The sequence below is a fragment of the Triticum dicoccoides genome, chromosome 3B (genome assembly GCF_002162155.2).
Source record: "Triticum dicoccoides isolate Atlit2015 ecotype Zavitan chromosome 3B, WEW_v2.0, whole genome shotgun sequence".
Taxonomy (NCBI): domain Eukaryota; kingdom Viridiplantae; phylum Streptophyta; class Magnoliopsida; order Poales; family Poaceae; genus Triticum; species Triticum dicoccoides.
The window spans coordinates 353,550,300-353,566,866 of NC_041385.1; the positions used below are offsets into that span (position 1 = coordinate 353,550,300).

The window sequence follows — 16,567 nt, forward strand, 5'->3', positions numbered from 1 at the left end:
GCGGTGTCCGAGCGCCAACAACTCGGCCCGACTCAGCGGGGGTCGCTGCCGTTGCGCGTGCGTCGTGGTCCGGCTCCTAATTGAGCTCGGTGGGCGGCGATGAGGCTTTGGGGCTCATCTTGGGTGACGACGTGGCTAGGGGACGATTGGAATCAGCGGGACCGGATGGTGCCTTCTGAGCTCGGGGCGGTCATGTGGCAGAATTGGGCGGCGCGTTGGCGGTGGGGCTCAGGGTAGCCGGCGGCCGGAATCGGTCGGCGCGGTGGCGGTGAAACTTCACCACACGGTGGTTGCTTTGCTGTGGCCGTGATTTTGGTTTTAGGCTTTGGACTAATGGAAGCCTATATTTACCAATCGGATAGTAAAATATAGGCTATAGCCTAAATTTTTAGCAACCCATAAAGGTCTGTTGGAGCCCTTTTTTGAGGCAAAAAGCCTAATTTTTCAGGTCTTAGGTATTCGGCTCATTTTTAGGCTAAGCTGTTGGAGATGCTCTTATACTGTTCTCGATGCCTAGGTGTCACATGGCTGCCTCCTTATGTAGAGGTTGCATTACAGACTCCAAATGCAAAACTTTGACTTGTACTTTCCTAATGCTGACTGCTGATTCCTATACGTACACAACTAGGACTCCCTATTCAGGTTAAAAAAAAACTAGGACTCCCTATAACTGACTCCTACTTTCTTTAATTAAGTAGGTCCGAATCCTTGATTGGATTGGTTGCCAGCCCTAGCCTGACTCGTCTGGCTTTCCCTACGCCTATAGGGGATGCCCCACATGACACAGGCAGATAAACTTCATTATGGAAGAATCTTGAACTACGTAATGACTTCTCTAGACATACATTCTTTATTTCTCTTGCAGATAAAGGAGCAGTGTTTGTGTACCATTTGGAACTTTTCTATTGATGAAAATTTGAGATACAAGCTTTTGGGGAGTGATATGCTAATACCAATAGTTAGGTTCCTAGATGATGAAGACATAAAAGTGAAAGAAGTTGCTGCTAGTATCACATCATATTTAACTTTAAGTCATTCTTATCATGGAGCTCTGGTCGAAGCTGGTGTAATTCCAAAACTGGTAAGTTGTGGCTCAATTTTGTTCTTGTTAAATAATCAATTAATGTCTACACATGCTTGCATCACATTAACCTGTGCCAGAACTTTAAGTCACTCTTACCATGGATGCTCTGCGCATAAGTTTATTACTCTGCAATGGAATAGTCCTCATATTGTAATAATATCAAATATTAGTAGTCTATCTTAAAATAATCTCAAGTGGATGTATGCAAACAAATGCAATTTATTTCAGAATCAAATACATTGGTGGTACATGAAGTTGCGTGTGATGATCACTTTGGTGCATGAAGTTGAAAAATACAGTGAACCGGTTCCAAAACTTGTGTGACCGTGCAAATACAGTGCTAATTAGGTATGTATCATTAACCCTGGCTACGTGGTGCCTGCTTGTCAGCATGTGGGGTGGAGAACTAGGAAGGAAAAAGGGGCGTCTTTTGGGGTTCAAACTGAGTACCTCATGTGCCACATCCTTATGAGCTAGCCACTTGACCAGGCACCACTACATGTCTAATATGTAAATCCATAGAATTTTATACTAGGATTCCTAGAAGGCTAACCAGTATCCTGCATGGCCAAGGTGTCTGCCCGCTCTGCAATGTGTACTTGCTCGGCTGACACCTCCCGCGCCTTTCACGAGCGCATCAACATAGCACGCATGGCTTCCGTCGCTTATGACAACGTCGTCTCCTGCCGACACTGACGTCTGTTCGTCCTCTGGCATATACATCTGCCTAGAGGTGGCGCGTTGCTGCATGTGCGCGCTCATGCCGGCGAGCATGTATGCCCGCTCTGGCCGTAAGTAGCTGTGCCGGTTCAGCGCCTCTGCATGTCGTGCAGCTTGGCCCCAGCAACACCATCACGGGGTTGCCGTCCCCTGCCGCCTCCATCTGCTCCTGTGCCAGCTGACGGCTCTCTGATATCTCCACCGCCTCCTGGTGCTTGCCCTGCTCCAGAGCCGCCTGCGCTGCGACAATGTCCTACCGGCCTCCACACGGGCTCGCCTTGGTTCCACCTCCACCGACCATTCCGACGCGTGCTCTGGCCTCTTTACCATGGTGTCCTTGTCCGTCACGCTCATGTCACCTTTGGTCGCCACGTTTCTGTACCTGAAGATCACTTTCACCAGAGCAGTGGTGTCGCCATCGGTCACTTCTGCTCTACGGCATGCAAAGTAAATATGTAATTTCACCCAAGAGCCTACCCCAACTTGTTTGAGCCTACCCAATATACATCTGTCCTCTTCAAAGTAATATGAAATTACATATTTACTTTGCACTAGCACCGTGCTGAATTGTCGTTGCTACAATTTTTTAGCATAAACCAGGCTTCAGTAGCTTCAAATTATTTTTACATCATCCACCAATAAAAAGTGTAAGGAATTCAAGGGGGTATCCAGCCAAACATGTGGTTGGGTAATCCTTCAAGTGGTAATTTATCAAGTACAAGTAATATTCATTATTTTGATTTTGGGCACTTATTTTGTATGAGATTCTTATGGCAGATGTACGTTCTCTAAACTCTGTTATTTCGTCTTCATCCAGTGCCTGAACTTCCTGTTGGTGCATATGAAGTTCTCAAATGTGTATCTTTTCTTGCTGGATATTAAATTTTCCATTAGCTACATTGACAACTGTCGTTATTTCATTTGTATTTGCAATCTATGTTAAAATCTTAGTGGGTTACCTATTTGGGTTACAGTCTACCAATATCATTTGCTTAAATATACTTGTTAGCATTCCTTTAAATTTATCTTCAAATTGTTTTTAGGTTCATCTTCTGCAAACCAAAGACGATGATTATAAAATTATCAGAAAGGAAGCTAGAAGTTCGCTCGTGGAACTATCCACGGATGATAGTTACCATGCCCTTATAGTGGATCAGGGTCTAGTCCGGATTCCTCTGGTTGGCTCATCCGCTTATAAAGCCTTCAGACCTCAACCTCATTCATGGCCCTCTTTTCCTGATGGCTCGGAAATTCAACGGAGTTCTCGGCCTTCAAAATATGGTGCAACTGAATTGCTTCTTGGCCTGATTCCAAATGAGAAGAAAGCAGAACCAGATGAAGCTAAAATTAATGCTATGATAGGGCGTTCTAATCAGCAATTTCTTGCACGCGTTGGAGCTATTGAGTTTGATTATGAAGGGAAAGAACAATCTGGATCTCAAAGGAATGATCACTACACCATCTTACCTTGGATAGATGGTGTTGCACGGCTAGTTTTAATAATTGGTCTCCAAGATGTCTCTGCAATTGCAAAGGCTGCTCATGCAATCGGTGATGCATCAGTAAATGAACACATGCGCACTTCATTCATGGAAGCTGGGGCTGTGAAATCTTTACTTCAGTTGCTGATGCATAATGATGTACCTGTCAGAGAAGCGAGTGCTTATGCATTGGAAAAACTAAGTGTCAGGTATTATTGTCTTCTCTTTATTCAAACATGTTTTTTGTCCTTCTCTTTTTTTCATTTTCGAGACCTTAGCCCTCGGTTGGCACACGGCTCCAACCCAACCGCATAGGTCTGGGAGTCTGCTCGGGGGTTGCGGCTGGGAAGACCTGGAAGAAGGCCGCCGACGCGTGGCATGGTTTGGTTGGACCGAAGGGCACGAACCCACAGACAAGCTGGCTCGAGTCATGTGACCCTAGCTCGGCTAGGTATATTAGGCGAGCTAGGGACCCTCTCGGGGACATCAGATACTTTTTTTGTTGAGGAAATGCCATCATGGCTATTTTTATTTCATCTCAAATAAAGATACATCATCCACCATAAGACTATGAATAAAAGAGGGAGGTTCGTCCGTCGACACACACACGGAGGATCAACCCTAGCCCTTCTAGCTAGCTCAGGAGCCACGCGATTCGACTCGCGCGCGCAATGCTCAATAACAACATGCCCAAAATTATTACAAGTATCAAAACAATCTTTAAGAGGAAGACAATAGTGGGCTATAAGCCCGCTTACATGGCATTTTTGCCTAGGTGGAGGAGAGAGACAAGCAAAAAGGGAGAGAGTGGGCTCTAATGCAAGAGCCAGCCTCTACACGTGCTCCTAGGTAGAATGAGTAAATGAGAGGAAAGAGAAAGAGAGAAAGTGAAAAAAATCACTAGCCTAAGATATGAGTGAATGATATGCTAGCTCTTGATGACATGGCAATCTTATATAGCCAGTTGCCGGCTGCTACTGAATTAACTGCTCCTTTGTGAATCTCCTTAACCAATTCTGCACAATCAGAGTGAACCAGCAGATCATGAATGCCCAAAGAATCTGCAAGTTGCAACCCCTTCTTCATCTCCAAAGCTTCTGCTGTATATGCATCTATTGTTGGCCCCAAGTAGCAGATCTCTGCTGCGATGAAATCTCCAGCAACATCTCTCAGAATTATGCCAGTGGAAGCTATATTCCTTTCATATTCAAGTGATGCGTCAACATTCAATTTGACTGTACCCAGTGGTGGTCTAGCCCACATCACGTCCTTTGCCGGATGACCTATAGTAGCCGCCCGGTGAAAGTTCAATGCAAGAGCTTGTATTGATAAGGCAGAACGATCAGGCATCGTGATCTTCTCTCCTTTTGCACACTGTCGTCTTTCCCACCATAAAAACCAGCTAGCCACCACTATCAAACATGGTACAGGGATTTGAGCAAGATATAATGGATCATCACTCGAACTACAAATCAATTCATCTAGTATAGCAGAGCCAGCCATATCAAAGTTGAGAGCTTTTTCCACTTTCTCCAATAAACCTAGGTTCTCCCAAACTTTGTGCGCTCGACCACATTCAAACATAGCATGACGATATCTTCAGTACGTTCCTGACACACAGGGCATGCAGTATTAGTTTTCATATGCCGGTTAGCAATAATAGATTGACACGGAATAACTCCAGGGCATGCAGTATTAGTTTTCATATGCCGGTTAGCAAGAATAGATTAACACGGAATAACTCCATGTAACGTCCGCCACACATGAACCTTAATTTTGCCTGGGACTTTCAGTTTCCATAGTAGCTTCCAGATTGGGTTGATAGCTGAGCCACCCTAGATGTTGCTTCCTTCAAACTTGCTTCCATACCAACTATTCCACTCCAGGTAATAGGCTGATCGTACAGAAAAGTTATGCGACTTTGTGTACTGCGAAGCGACAAAATCCTCCATCTCCCCATTAGGTAGCGGAATTCGTAGAATTCTGTGAGCATCAACTTACCAAAAAATATCCCAAACTAGTAGGAATCCATGGATCATCCCAAATATTGACTGTTAAACGATTCCCAGTTCTCCAAATACAACCTTGGTTAAAGGTTTCAATACCCGAGCATATACTTTGCCAAACATATGAAGAGCCCTTCTTCAACTTTGCTGACAAGATATTGCCATCAGGATAATATTTGGTCCTAAGAATTTTAGCACATAAAGAATCATTATTCTCAATCAGTCGCCAAACTTGCTTCGCTAGCAGAGCGTTATTAAAGCTACATAAATCTCTGAATCCCATTCCTCCTTTCTCCTTTGGAATATACATTTGCCACCATGCTAGCCAGTGCATTCTTCTTTGGTTTTCATCATCACCCCACCAATATTGCGCCATCGCGTCGGTGATTCCCTTGCAGATTGTATTTGGGAGCCTAAAGACAGACATTGCATATGTTGGGATTGCTTGAGCAACCGCTTTCAGAAGCACCTCCTTGCTACCTGGGGACAAGGTCTTCTCTTTCCAACCATTCACCATTTGACAGACCCGATCAATAAGATGCATAAAACAGTCCGAACTTTCCAGGTCCACCATCAATGGTAAACTTAGATACTTATCTGACAATGACTCGGTGAGAATGTTCAATATCTGACAAACTTCGGCCTTGGTTGTAATTTCAGTATTAGGACCGAAATAAATAGAGAAATTGCTTTCACGTACTAGCTGGCTCGAAGCTACACAGTACCTTTTCAGAATATTGCCAAGGACTTCCGCATATTGTGAATATTGCGAAGTACACAGAAGGAACAAGGGGAGAGGGCCCCCCTGCCAAAGCGCCCTAGTGGGTATAATCTCGTCCGTCTCAAAATTATTAAACCTGACATGGTATCTTACTGTACTCACACACTGCATAACCATCTCCACCCATGCCAAGGAGAAGCCCAACCTAAGAAGGATGGCTCTCAAAAAACTCCATTCAACCGGGGCATCAGATACTTTATAGGTCATTCTAGAGCTAAGGTTTCTACGTACCAACATCCCCCTCCTCTCCGCCGCTAGGCCGAGAGTTGGTAACCCAAGAAACAGATCTCTCCGCGATCTTTCGATCTTCGGACGGCGTGGCGGTATCCTGATGGTGGCTCTGACGGTCGAGAGGGGTCGAGAGGGGCGGGGGGAGGCGGTAGGAGCTGGATCTGCGGTGGCGAGGGTCGATGGCGTCTGTCTGATTCAGTGGCGGGGCAGTGGGATTTCGTGGAGGCAAGCTGCGGATTTGGCGGTGGCAGGCCGCGGATTTGGCGGCGGCAGTGGTGGTGGATACGGCAGTGCCGGTGGCCGGAGAAAGGAGGAGGGTGCTGGATCCACGGCGGCGAGGCACGACGGCGGTGGATTCGATGGTGCGGCAGTGGGTTTAGGCGGTGGCGGCTCGTGGTAGAGAACATGACGCGCGGGAGGGAGCGGTTGGGAGGTTTCAGGTGCGTGCGGCATGTGGGTCGCAGCCGTTTTTGTGTTTGGGCAGCCGGCTGCGTGATCGAAATTTGCATCACCTTGAGCTGGTTTTTTGGGCAGCCCTAAAGTGGGACCACAAAAATATGTGTTTAGGGCTGCTGTTGGAGCTCCTTTTTTGGCTGAGGTGATGCAGAAACCGCCCTATTTTAGTGCTGCTGTTGGAGATGCTCTAAGACAACCAGGTGCACAACCTCAAGCCCAACGGCATTCTGCACATCGCGTGCTTCATTATGCTATGCGAGTGTTTCTTGGGGTCTCTGCCCCATTTCGGCCTTTGGATGAAGCTCTTTATGGTGAAGGTGCACAAGAGCCGCAACCACCTGTCCATCAGAGGTGGAGCTGGCATCCAGCTGAAGCCCAAGGACAAGTACTCAAGTTGGCGCAGCCAGACACTGTCAAGAAGTGGCAGCCAAATTGGTTCTATTGCACCGACATCCGGACGTACACCGGGCATCAAGGACTCCTTCCATACACCACCGGAGCGCCGAACCGGTTGATGTTCTGGGGAGCGAAGCTGACCGCCACTAGGTTGCATGACATCCGGCTTCTCCACAATGAGGTGTTGTGGCTCATTGGGCGAGGCTCGCCCTGCTAGATATCTTGGTCACCTGGCTAGATCGACAGATCCAACTCCTCCAAGCAAGAGAGCACCCGATGTACCAGTATGCACTCCTCGATGGCTTGACCTGAGCCGGACCTGGGGAGTAAGAAGACCATTCGCGTACGGACCTGGCCGGCTGCCTACAGAAGGAGCACGAGATCCCGGTGCAGCCTCCCGTGACGTTGTATTCACTCGTGAATCCTCCGGCCAACATAAGTAATCCAAATTGAGCCCTCTTCCTTTGGTTCATACTGTTGTGTAGGTCAGTCCGATTCTGAATCCTATGGCCAACATAAGTAATCCATAACGTACATGGCGGTTTGACGCATGGACAAATTCAAGGTGGTGAAGAATATTCGCAGAGGTGGCGTTTGTTCTAATTATGTCGAATATCTTATGCATGGTATTTTACAGTGTGTACCGAAAAAGGCTTTCGCCCCGGTTTATATATAAAGCAATGATCCAGTTACAACCAACCTCATACAACTCCACACCAACACACACAGGGCAAGATACAAGAATGTTGAGAACAGCTACACCACCCCACACAACTCCAAGCCATCTACAGGAAGGAAGAGAGAGCCCCGCTTGAAGTCGCCGGAGGCCTCAACCGTGAAAGAATCACTGCGAAGAGCCGGAGCGTTGCACGACGAACCGATTACTCCAAGGCGGAGCTTCAACAAGGTCATGGCACCTAAGTACCGCCACCGCCCGATCAAGGGATCGAGGTTTCCCCCGGAGCAACACGGAGGAAGAAGAGGAACCACGGCGACACCTTCAAGAAGGAGATGACGCCCGTAGGCGCCGCCGCCGCCGTCCTAGCAAAGCCAGAAAGGGTTTTCACCCGGTAAGCCCTCTTCGCCTCCGAGACGGAGTGCCGCAAGCACGCTGCAGAACCACCGCCACCGACCGTCGTACGCAAGTTACCACGCTGCCCGCACGACCATGGTAACCGGCCAACATCCGAGCCGCGAGCTCCGCCCACGAGCATCGCGTCTCCCACCACCGAGGCTGCCGCCCCGGCATTCGAGACCACCCCTCGACCGCCGCCGCCGTACACTGACATCGTCAACCAGTGAAGGGGCAGCAAAGACCCCTCTTTCCAACCCGAACAAGCTCCTTTGGCAAGAGCGGCCGTCAGCTAGATCTGAGCAGGGGAAACGCCGGCGGCCAGCCGAGCTGCAGCCACCCAAGACGCCCCATCTGGCACCTCCAAATCACGGCGCCCATGCCACCCACCGGCCAGCCGAGCCAAACCAGAGCGCAAGAGGAGCCGCCACCAACAGCCGATTCATGCGCCACGACGACCGTAGAGGAGGGGGTCGAACATACCGCTGCCGTGCCGCCACCTTCGCCAGCCCGCGCCGGAGAAGAGGCAGCCGCCCGCGACCTGTGCCGACCGCAGCCCTTGCTGCCGGAGGAGAAGGACGGCCGACCGCCGCCGCCGCCGCCGACCAGATATCATATAGGGTTGATATGGGTGCAACATGATCAGTTATTATTTCTACAAAATTCTGATAGGTTTATGATTTTGCATTACATATGTTTTCCTTTGATGACAATCAATGTTCTTTATTTCTCCTTTTTTTACATAGTTCCAAAGTTTGTGAGAAGATCAGAGTAGAAGATGGCCGAGAGCTGCTTGTAAATGTACTGAAGGATTCAGATACCCCAGTAGAACAATTGGAGAAGGTCACAACTCACAACCTTTAATATTATCAGTTTAACTTTTAAAATTCCAGTGTAATATTGCCATTATCACGTACTAACTTGGCAGTTATGATTCAGATAATCCATATACTTACTCGAATACTTGATATGGAGGTCAGCATGATTACTGCGGTTAGTTAGGCTTCTTAATATGTCAATTGTACTTTATTGTGTTTCAACGAACCTGAATTACAATATTTCAAATTTATCAGCCTGATTACTATGCTAGTACTGGGTCTGAGGATATAGTGGACGATGAGAAGTGCAGTCAAGGTAATGTAGATGGTGAGCTCAATGGAACGTCCCAAAATTTGTTGAAACAAGACGAGTTGGATAGGTTCGTTCAAGCCTTGTTAGATTCCTGAATATCATTTACTTCAGTGAAGTTCACAAAAACAAACTGTCACTTTTTGCCCTCTCTATCTGTAAGCAAGTGATGTTTTAGCTTCATGCACACATGAAGTTTCTCTATAGAATTATGGTCCTCATATTAAATCTGTCAACGGTACTCCTAACAATTGAGGTTAAGCACTGGGGTCTCTGAAATCACAAATGAAATGGACTACCTAAGCTTTTCTACTAATTAATGCCTTTATTATTACCCTGTACACATTACTTCATCGCTCAATATCATTTGGTTACTGCGTCTACCCGATGGGAGATGGTAGCTCGGGATATTTTCAACCGGTTTGGATGGCGGTCATGTAATAGGATAGGCATGTAGTGCTCCTATTTTTATTTGCCAGCCGGTTGTGGCTTTGCCTTTTTTTGTTTCGCTCTTGTGAGCATTTGTTTACTTCCTGCTGCGAGACTTGGAGACTGTTGCTGGATCTTTCTTTTATTAATAATATGGGCCGTATGCATCTTTCTGATGCAGAGGCTGGGGTAAACCCCCTTTTCGGAAAAAAAATTACTTCATTGCTCAATATCATTTCAGCACTCCTATTCAATACACAGTAGTGATTTGGGTTATCGACAGAAAGATAATAATTCTTGGTACTGTATCACATTTAACTGGGACAGGAGTAAAAGTATATTATTTTGATGGGAGTTGTACTTTTTCTGGTGAAAGAAGTCTTCTTCTTGGAAAAGCTTGAATCCATGTCATAGCAAGCTGTTTACAAGAACTAGGAGCAAGAGTTATATCATTTTATACTTTTCAAACTTGCATACTGTAGAATAATTACATTTGTAGATTGAATCCATGAAGTTGATACTCCCTCCGTCCGGAAATACTTGTCCTCGAAATGGTTGTATCTAGACTTATTTTAGTTATAGATACATCAATTTTATTCATTTTGAAGACAAATATTTCCGGACGGAGGGAGTACTAGTTTAATGACAGATTCTGTAGCCATGTTCTCCGCTGAAGCTAATGTAATACACTAAATCGTCTGTAATTATTTCTCCAGAAAGTGCGTACAGAGAATTGATTTTATCATCTGTGGTGGACCTGCTGATGTGTTTCTATTACCTCGATTAATGCTATTAACATCGGTTACTGATGACTGTAACAGTTGTAGCAATTCAATCTTTGACTTTGATGTCATCTCACGCTTAATCAAAGTTCTCAAGGAATCATCTCCAAGCCTGCAAGAAAAATGTGCTACTCTCCTGGAGCATTTAGCAGCTTGTGAGCAACATGGCACTGCAATGACTGCTGCCCGCACCGAGTCAGTAATTGAAGCTGTTCTAGAAATGGGGGTTATTCATGGTAATTAGTTTGATTCATTTATGCATAAACATTACAGATGCAAATGCAGACTTCTTGACTTATTTTGTAACCAGTCACCAAATAGATCGAGTTTTGAATTTGGTTACTTCCACTCTGAAGTCAAAAGTGGAAGGAAGATAGCTTCGTGAGTCTTACAGGAGCAAATGAATAAGGCCATTCGGTTGTACATAATCATCGTGCACTTATTGCTTTGGTGTGGTGATGTAACCTAATTTTTGTTTAGATGCGAAAGATAGCTTCTAGTGATATTTTGTGTGGTAAATACATCAGACATAAATAAAATTTTACCAAGATTGATGCTATTGAACCAATTTTTCTATTGAATGTTTTGCTTAAAAGTTTTTTGCTGACTGGTATTATTGGTCAAACAATGCTTCCCTTTTAGTGTGTGTGCTTGCAGTCTATAAATAATGCCATCACATATACACAGCTTCTGTGAAGTAATTTTGTATTTTTGTGTGCTATATAACAGGGACAACATGCAATCCTGAGAATCTTGATGAGCCTCCTACTATTATGGTTGAAGTCAGCCAGGCCGTCGGTGCAACTGTGAGGTTACTCACTAAGTTATTGAACTTTGATATTTTTGCTCGCAGCATAAATAGTGTGAGAATTGTTGCTCTGTTAAGAAGAACGCTCCAGTCCAGTGTTCTCCTACAGTCAAAGGATTGGGTCACAGCATGCCTCATTAAGCTAGAATCAAGGGGCTTGGTTGATCGGAGTGTTGGTGATATAGGCATGGAGATAACTATATACCATACTATTCCCAGGCTAGTTGAGCAGATGATGACTTCATTTTCTTCTGAAAAGAAAAGAAAAGCTGTAATAGAGCTGAACAGGATAATATCTGGAGGTGTCATGGAATACACAACAGCAGTTGCCACAGCTGGAGGCATATTTCCGCTGGTAAAGATGCTTGAAGAGGGTGAAGGAGATGTACTGGAAGCTAGTTTAGCTGTCTTGTATAACCTAAGCTTGGATCCAGAGAATCACCCGCCAATAATTGCTGCTGGAGCAGTGCCTCTTTTGAAGCGAATTGTCCATGTGGAAAGCCCACACTGGAATCGTGCTCTTCAGTTGCTTAGAACGTTGCCCGTATAACATCATGGCACCGACTGACCACTTGATCTCAATAGATGTTAGACTCTGGTTATTGCGGTGACAGGTATGTTGTAAACATCATGACCTGTTTCTATCAACTGTTTTATCCAAATGGCTGATCGATGCTATGCAAGAATGCTGTAAAGATCTTGACCTGTTTCTATCATCTGGATGCCGGTCAGATGCTATGCAAGCATGTAGAACTTTTTTCTTTTTTGATAAAATAACTTTATTTTTTGAAAGAGGAGGCAAGCTCATTAATTAGAGAGAATTCCTTATTTAACATTGTCTTGAAATATTGTCTTATTTGACTGAATTTTTTCCCTTATTGAACACCAACACTAAATTTCCTTTATGACACACTACCAATTTTAAGCCCTAACGGTGTTAAATGACATCTGAAAGGACCTATTTGCCCCTCATGTGGTATGTGACCTCTTGTCGTGTGTGCATCTCATCTGTATGTGAGTTTCTCATTGTTGGGTTTACGCGTGATTTCTTTCTTGTATTTATAGTCTAAGGGATAGCCAACTCCGCCTATGTTGTCTCAACATCGCCGGTTCCAAGCCCGGGTAAAGGAGGAGGGTTCTGATAGGCTTGGTAAAAAACTCAGTCACTCTTATGGAGATGAAACCTAAAAGATTTTCGTTGGGACGTAACCCTCTCAGCGACGCGCCACATCGAAATCCGGGTGTGGTGTCAAATGGGCAAGGGACGGGTCGTCACCCCCTTGGTGGCGAGCAGTATCCCACAGCGATCCTCTTTCCCCTCCCCCCTTTCCTTCTCCACCAAGGCAAGAGGGGGGAGTCCTACTCCCGATGGGAGTAGGACTCCTCCAGGCGCACCCCTAGGGGGCCGGCCGCACCTCCCCCCTCCCTCCTTTATATACGGGGGCATATATACGGGGGCAGGGGGGCACCCTAGGACAAACAAGTTGATCTACGTGATCGTTCCTTAGCCGTGTGCGGTGCTCCCTTCCATCATATTCCACCTTGGTCATATCGTCGCGGAGTTTAGGCGAAGCCCTGCGCCCGTAGAACATCATCATCGTCACGACGCCGTCGTGTTGACGGAACTCACCCCCGACACTTTGCTGGATCGGAGTCCGGGGATCGTCGTCGAGCTGAACGTGTGCTGAACTCGGAGGTGCCGTACGTTCGGTACTTGGATCGGTCGGATCGTGAAGACGTACGACTACATCAACCGCGTTGTCATAACGCTTCCGCTTACGGTCTACGAGGGTACGTGGACATTACTCTCCCCTCTCGTTGCTATGCATCACCATGATCTTGCGTGTGCGTAGGATTTTTTTTTGAAATTACTACGTTCCCCAACAGTGGTATCAGAGCCAGGTTTTATGCGTAGATGTCATATGCACGAGTAGAACACAAGTGAGTTGTGGGCGATACAAGTCATACTGCTTACCAGCATGTCATACTTTGGCTCAGCGGTATTGTGAGATGAAGCGGCGCGGACCGACTTTACGTGTACGCTTACGCGAGACTGGTTCCACCGTTATGAGCACTCGTGCTTAAAGGTGACTGGCGGGTGTGTGTCTCTCTCACTTTAGCTGAACCGAGTGTGGCTACGCCCGGTCCTTGCGAAGGTTAAAACATCATTAACTTGACGAACTATTGTTGTGGTTTTGATGCGTAGGTAAGAACGGTTCTTGCTAAGCCCGTAGCAGCCACGTAAAATTTGCAACAACAAAGTAGAGGATGTCTAACTTGTTTTTGCAGGGCATGTTGTGATGTGATATGGTCAAGACGTGATGCTATATTTTATTGTATGAGATGATCATGTTTTGTAACCGAAGTTATCGGCAACTGGTAGGAGCCATATGGTTGTCGCTTTATTGTATGAAATGCAAACGCCCTGTAATTGCTTTATTTTATCACCAAGCGATAGCGATAGTCGTAGAAGCAATAGATGGCGTAACAACAACGATGCTACTATGGAGATCAAGGTGTCGCGCCGGTGACGATGGTGATCACGATGGTGCTTCGAAGATGGAGATCACAAGCACAAGATGATGATGGCCTTATCATATCACTTATATTGATTGCATGTGATGTTTATCTTTTATGCATCTTATCTTGCTTTGATTGACGGTAGCATTTTAAGATGATTTCTCACTAAATTATCAAGAAGTGTTCTCCCTGAGTATGCACCGTTGCGAAAGTTCTTCGTGTTGAGACACCACGTGATGATCGGGTGTGATAGGCTCTACGTTCAAATACAACGTGTGCAAAACAGTTGCACACGTGGAATACTCAGGTTAAACTTGACGAGCCTAGCATATAACAGATATGGCCTCGGAACACGGAGACCGAAAGGTCGAGCGTGAATCATATAGTAGATATGATCAACATATTGATGTTCACTGTTGAAACTACTCCATCTCACGTGACGATCGGACATGGTGTAGTTGATATGGATCACGTAATCATTTAGAGGATTAGAGGGATGTCTATCTAAGTGGGAGTTCTTAAGTAATATGATTAATTGAACTTAAATTTATCATGAACTTAGTACCTGATAGTATTTTGCTTGTCTATGTTTGTTGTAGATAGATGGCTCGTGCTGTTGTTCCGTTGAATTTTAATGCGTTCCTTGAGAAAGCAAAGTTGAAAGATGATGGCAGTAATTACACGGACTGGGTCCGTAACCTGAGGATTATCCTCATTGCTGCACAGAAGAATTACGTCATGGAAGCACCGCTGGGTGCCAGGCCTGCTGCTGATGCAACTGACGATGTTAAGAATGTCTGGCAGAGCAAAGCTGATGACTACTCGATAGTTCAGTGTGCCATGCTTTACGGCTTAGAACCGGGTCTTCAACGACGTTCTGAACGTCATGGAGCATATGAGATGTTCCAGGAGTTGAAGTTAATATTTCAAGCAAATGCCCGGATTGAGAGATATGAAGTCTCCAATAAGTTCTATAGCTGCAAGATGGAGGAGAATAGTTCTGTCAGTGAACACATACTCAAAATGTCTGGGTATAATAATCACTTGATTCAACTGGGAGTTAATTGTCACGCCCAATATGCGACCCTATCCAAAAGGAACTCGAAGGTCCCATCAAGGATAGACCCGCATATTGAAATGCTTTTGCAAGGTGGATATCATTACATCAACATTACATAATAGATGGGGATACATACAAAAGGCATACAATACCACTCGAATACAACATCACAATACATCAGAGCATCATCCGACTACGGATGAATCCGAACAGAAACTCAAACGACATCCACCCTGCTAGCCCAGGCTGCCGACCTGGAACCTATCCCCTGATCGAAGAAGCAGAAGAACTCAACACAAGCAAGCATCGCTCTCGCGTCATGATCATCGCATAAACCTGTACCTGCAACTGTTGTTGTAGTAATCTGTGAGCCACGAGGACTCAGCAATCCCATTATCATGGGTATCAAGACTAGCAAAGCTTAAAGGGAAAGGAAGGGGTAAAGTGGTGAGGCTGCAACAGCGACTAAGCAAGTATGGTGGCTAACATACGCAAATAAGAGCGAGAAGAGAGCAAGCAGAACGGTCGTGAAGCTAGCAATGATCAAGAAGTGATCCTGAACTCCTACTTACGTCAAACATAACCCAGAAACCGTGTTCACTTCCCGGACTCCGCCGAGAAGAGACCATCACGGCTACACACGCGGTTGATGCGTTTTAATTCGGATCTGGTGTCAAGTTATCTACAACCGGACATTAACAAATTCCCATCTGCCTATAACCGCAGGCACGGCTTTTGAAAGATTATACCCTGCAGGGGTGTCCCAACTTAGCCCATGACAAGCTCTCGCGATCAACGAAGGAATAGACCTTCTCCCAGGAAGACCCGATCAGACTCGGAATCCCGGTTTACAAGACATTTCGACAATGGTAAAACAAGACCAGCAAGACCGCCCGATGCGCCGACAATCCCGATAGGAGCTGCACATATCTCGTTCTCAGGGCAACACCGGATGAACACTAGTACAACTAAAACCAACCCTCAAGTTTCCCCGAGGTGGCGCTGCAAGTGGCTCTGGTTCGGACCAACACTTAGAAAAGCACTGGCCCGGGGGGGGGGGGGCTATAATAAAGATGACCCTCGAGAGAGCGACTCCCAAGGGAAAATGTAGGTGGTGGTGAGGCGAATGGTAAAACCAATGTTGGGCCTTGCTGGAGGAGTTTTATTCAACGCGAACTGTCAAGGGGGTCCCATAAATCATCCGACCGCGTAAGGAACGCAAAATCCGGGAACATAATACCGGTATGACGGAAACTAGGGCGGCAAGAGTGGAACAAAACACCAGGCATAAGGCCGAGCCTTCCACCCTTTACCAAGTATATAGATGCATTAATAATATAAGAGATATTGTGATATCCCAACCAAAATCCTGTCCATCATGGAGAAATCTTCAACTTCACCTACAACTAGCAACGCTATAAGAGGGGCTGAGCAAAAGCGGTAACATAGCCAAACAATGGTTTGCATGGGAAAGGTGTCAAAGGTTAGAGGTTCATGGCAATATGGGATGGTTTGATAAACAGGTAATAGGTAGCACAGCATAGCGATAGAACGAAGCAACTAGCATAGCAATGATAGTAGTGAGATCCAGGGTAGCGGTCATCTTGCCTGAA

General features: G+C 45.9%; 1 protein-coding gene across 6 annotated transcripts in view; it reads left to right on the forward strand.

Moving 5' to 3' along the window:
- Nucleotides 1–12,207, forward strand: part of LOC119276052 — a 25,153-nt gene extending 12,946 nt beyond the window's left edge. For 3 of the 6 annotated variants that reach the window (XM_037557015.1, XM_037557019.1, XM_037557018.1), the window contains 7 exons: nt 866–1,081; nt 2,848–3,494; nt 8,974–9,070; nt 9,167–9,220; nt 9,301–9,425; nt 10,501–10,802; nt 11,296–12,207. In XM_037557015.1, the coding sequence (XP_037412912.1) occupies nt 866–1,081; nt 2,848–3,494; nt 8,974–9,070; nt 9,167–9,220; nt 9,301–9,425; nt 10,501–10,802; nt 11,296–11,924 (2,070 nt within the window). In that variant the 3' untranslated portion in view covers nt 11,925–12,207. The remainder of the gene's footprint in view (nt 1–865; nt 1,082–2,847; nt 3,495–8,973; nt 9,071–9,166; nt 9,221–9,300; nt 9,426–10,500; nt 10,803–11,295) is intronic. The other 3 variants (XM_037557016.1, XM_037557017.1, XM_037557020.1) reach the window with 3 other exon arrangements.
- Nucleotides 12,208–16,567: the final 4,360 nt, after the last annotated feature.